Raw genomic sequence first — 4,444 nt, forward strand, 5'->3', positions numbered from 1 at the left:
AAATTTTTTAACGTCAAATTTCTCAAAACTAGGTACTGAGTGGATAAAACTTTGTAATTCTAGGGTAGCGAAATGGTGAAGGTGTTATGCACTACCTGTGTGACAGGTTTCTTGAAATTTTTGGAACAGGCTGAAAAAAAAAAAAACTCGACTGATTTTAATGACGAGAAAAGACGCAAAAGTTGGTTCAGAGTACTTTTATACTATTTATTGTGCTAGCTGACTCCTGATTTTACTTGTGGGATCAGTCATTGACCTCGGCAATGGTTTAAATACAAAATTTGTGTGGAGTTATTTCTTCCACTCATGTGGTTAGAGAAAAACACCAGTGCTATGAATGTACCTCTGGCACTGTTGATGAAAGACATTTTGGTATTAAGTAGGAAGCTATGGTGAAGCAGAAAAATCAGTTAAACCTATTGTGTGTGTTATATAGCTGTTCTAAACACACCAAAGTACCTTATAATTTTATACATCATGCATCGATTAATATCAAGCCCACGGTAACAAGAGTTGCTTGTTATTTACTCTTTTCAGATCCAGTATCAATATTCTCAATCGGAGGAAGATCAATATTCTGATTATGGTCACAGGAAGACATCCAAAGTACAATTTCAGTCTCCAGACTTTCGAGAACCACGTTCCCCTCAACGCCGCTCCCCCGAACGCCGCTCTCCTCAACGCCGCTCCCCTAACCGACGCTACCAACAGAGAGATAGGTACCACAGTGCTGAACAAGACCAGGTAGAGTAAGCAGTGCTCCCAACCTCCTGCTGTGAGCCCAGATCTTTTCTTCCCCCCCCCCCCTCCCGGCAGGGCAGAAATGATTGGTTAAGGATGTTCAATGCCGATCCAAATGTTTTCTGAAATGAAGATATGTAAAACTGACTGTAGACTTCTAAGATGGGCAAAAAAAAAAATCCCAAATGGAAAAAGATACACTTTTGAAGTTGTAGGCAGGCATACTTGTGGCCTTAAATGCTTTTGGTCTAATGTGTCAGGCTAGTTGTCTTCTAAAATTTTTGTAAGCCACATTTTTGTTAATCCCCCTCCCCCCGAGAAAAAAAAATGGGGAGAATGAAAATGTTGCTGACCTTTAGGTTATAATTGATGTTTGTGAGAGTTAAATGCTAGGCAAAATGTTAATATTTTTGTTTGAAACTCATATCGGTACCAGAAAGCCGAAATAGGTTCTTAAATTGTGCTGAAACCCCCCTTTTTTTCATTTGAATATGTAGAAGTGCTTAAAAAAACCCAGTCCAACTAAATGAGATAAGGATCTTCCTTCTGCTCTTATTTGGGAAAGTGAGCTCATGTAGTGAAACAAAAGCCTATATTTCTTTTGAATTGTCAATGGAGATTTTGCTTATGTGACATCAATTGGAGCTGTTAACCTGCTTAGGGACGAACGAAGATACAAAATGGCTGTATTGAACTATGCAAGGTGTAATTTTTTAATGGGTTTCTATCGAAAGATAACCGAAGATTTGGTATGAAGTTCGTGCCTAAAAAGATAAAGTCAAATTTGCAACATTTATTTTGTTCTGATATCATAAGATTACATAGTGTTAAGTTCCTTGTTTAATTGATAAGATGCGCCCCAAAATCTTGCAAAGATAACGACCATATTCCTTTTTATAGCTCAATGCAAAAAGCAATCTGGAACCTCACACATTTGAGAGTCATCTAGCTAATCATTTCTGGCCTGATTTGATGATCCTTCACCCTTTGAAATAACATGACACATTGCCTCTTTGGTTGAGATTGTGCATCTTGGAAGTGTTTGGGTTTGCAGTTGAGATTAACGTCTTTCAAAATTCAACAATGAAATGAGATTTCCTCTTTTGCACCTACTCCCATAAAGTCTTGTGGATGATCAACAACCCACTCCAATGCTCTCTTGCTCTCAACAGTTATGTATTATCTACATCACCTCTATGGATCGCTTTGAGCATTTGTCATAGCTAGGGTTACGTCCCTTTGCTGATGTATGTTCTGCTCCATAAGGAAATACAGAGTGGTGTATTTGTCCCTCTCCCAGTTCAGTGTCTTTTAATCTTCCCTCTGGCTCTTTATAGTAGTTATATTGTTGGTTTCCTTTTTCTTAGACTGTCAGAGAGTTACTAAAAATGTTCTTCCCCTTTGCTGACTTGTTTTATTTCAGGATTTATTTTGCACATGTCTATTACTGAGTATATTTTATTCTCTAAATGCCATTTTTTTCTGTGTATGCAATCTTGTTTCCTCCTCAGGAAAAAATGTGATGTAATAATTATTTTGTATGCATGGTCAGAATTTATGTATGCTTTGTAATATGTTTTCATGCAATACCTTGGACATATTTGTATGTAAATGTTTTAGTTCTTTTAAAAAGTGTTAGTGAATTTTGTGTTCATGATACACGTTTTGTGCTTGGGTTGGAAGTTCAATCTTTTCACAATGGTGTGTTGTCATGAATGGTTTGGACATTGTATCTGTACATGGGGCAAGTATCTGTAATGCTCCATTGACCTTTTTGAAAAATGTTTTTTACCATGTTTGCCATGGAAGTTCAACTGACATATTAATGCTTTTTTGTGTACAGATATAGTTCTATGGAAATGCATTTTTGTGTTTTTGTGCATCACCCGATGAACCTTTTTTTTGTTTTTTGAATATATATAGTGTTTGGTACAATGTACATAACATGAATTTTTATCTACATCATTGTAATTTTTAAAAAAATTAGTTATGTGTTCTCTGTGAAATAATATTTGGTATGAGAGATCAAAATTTGAACTATGAGGTAGCCAATATTGGCTATATATTCTTTTTAGGAGCTGGGGAATGCACCTGGTTTCAAACTGACTCATTGTTTTCTCATTATAAACTGGGGATTTTTTTTTGCATGTTGCTGGTATTTGTATGCTTTTTATATTTTTCTTCTTAGCACTTTGTCTCTCTCCTGCTATAATTCTTACGAAAGGTACTGCATTGAAATGTACTAATACTCCATTTCATTTGGAGAGTTGATCTTAAAAGCTTTGTCTCTTATTCGTAAGTGTTATCTAAACAAAATGCCTCAAAATTTGACCTATAGAGTATATAGCCAGTTGCTATTTTCAGATCGAAATAAGATAGGGATGGAGAAACTTTTACTAAAATCACAATTATGAAACTGTCCCTATACTCGCCATATATTATTTCTCTGATACTGATTTTTTTTCCCTTTAAAAAAAAATGTGTGACTTGTGAGGAGCATGTATTACTGGACTATTTCTTACTGGGAAGGTTTAACCCTTATTTTTTAAAATGTGACTACCAATCTACCCATATTAATGAAATATACTTCCCTTGGACTGGCATTTTTATACAGAGCCGTAAGATGAGCAGCAGTGCAGAGTATAGGCAGATATGGAGACAACAAAACAAACACCAGATGGTAACACATCCAGATCCTATTTTTTATATTTTGTAGATCTCCTAACTGGTGGTGTTGAGGTATCCCATACATGTCCTATCCACAATACATAAACCTTATTTATGCAGTGTGCTGAATCTTTAAGGCATTTTTAACGCAATTTTAAATCATCGTTTTTGACATTTCATTTCAAAGCTTAAAAAGGGAGATGTAAATTGAGTAAATAACAGTAAAAGCATGGTCTTTGATTACTCAAGCCGCATTTGCATTTAGCTTAGACTCTTTTGTTGACAAAACCATGTAAATCTTAGAACTTATAAGCAATGATCCTCATGCATAGCCAACCAGCTTATTTTTTAGCAAAGACTGCAAAGCTTGGTTTCAGAAACGTAGAAATTGTTCTGCTGCGAACACTCAGAATTTTACGTCGAAGCTTTTCAGACTTCTTGGTTCTTGTGTCTATAAAATTGTAAACGATGTCAGTGTACACATATAACAGAACACGTACAGTCTGTGCAATTTGGAATCATCCTCTCCTCATCAACATCACGAATGATTTTATTTTTCATTATTGCCTAATTAATTGTGTTTTTGTAGTTTCTGTAGTGCCCAACAACTGTCGTTTTAACCGTTGTAGTATGTTTTATCTTTTTTTCTCTCTCTTGCGTCTCTTTTTTAAAATCGTGATTAGATATACCTGAGGATATTGAACAGCTTTGTACTTAACCTGCTTTCCTTCATGTGCACTAACGCTAACAGTAGAAAATGATTTTTAAAAAAACCAACAAACCCAAACCAACCCGCCCAAATAAATAACAAAAACCAAAAAACAAACGAACAAAAAACAAACAAACTGTGCTGAGAATTGTTGAGCTAGCGTGCACGCATCCACGCACTCACACACTCAGACACACTGGCAGCACGAGCGCACACACACATACATACATACATGCACACACAATATACTCATACAGACAAATTCATTCACTTATTCACTCACGCACACCAGCTCCCCTCCCCTCCCCCCTCTCCTCCCTCCTATCT

At 36.1% G+C, this 4,444-nt stretch overlaps 2 protein-coding genes across 2 annotated transcripts in view; both read left to right on the forward strand.

Moving 5' to 3' along the window:
* Positions 1-759, forward strand: part of LOC118477568 (inner centromere protein-like) — a 10,996-nt gene extending 10,237 nt beyond the window's left edge. The window contains exon 7 of the mRNA XM_035969361.1: positions 538-759. Within this exon, the coding sequence (XP_035825254.1) occupies positions 538-753 (216 nt within the window). The 3' untranslated portion in view covers positions 754-759. The remainder of the gene's footprint in view (positions 1-537) is intronic.
* Positions 1-4,444, forward strand: part of LOC101856096 (centrosome and spindle pole associated protein 1) — a gene marked incomplete in the record, with an annotated part of 163,640 nt that overhangs the window by 27,890 nt on the left and 131,306 nt on the right. Inside the window, 1 exon segment of the mRNA XM_035969359.1 lies at positions 3,356-3,421. Within this exon segment, the coding sequence (XP_035825252.1) occupies positions 3,356-3,421 (66 nt within the window).

This window comes from Aplysia californica, unplaced genomic scaffold, assembly GCF_000002075.1.
Source record: "Aplysia californica isolate F4 #8 unplaced genomic scaffold, AplCal3.0 scaffold00140, whole genome shotgun sequence".
NCBI classification, from domain to species: Eukaryota; Metazoa; Mollusca; class Gastropoda; order Aplysiida; family Aplysiidae; genus Aplysia; species Aplysia californica.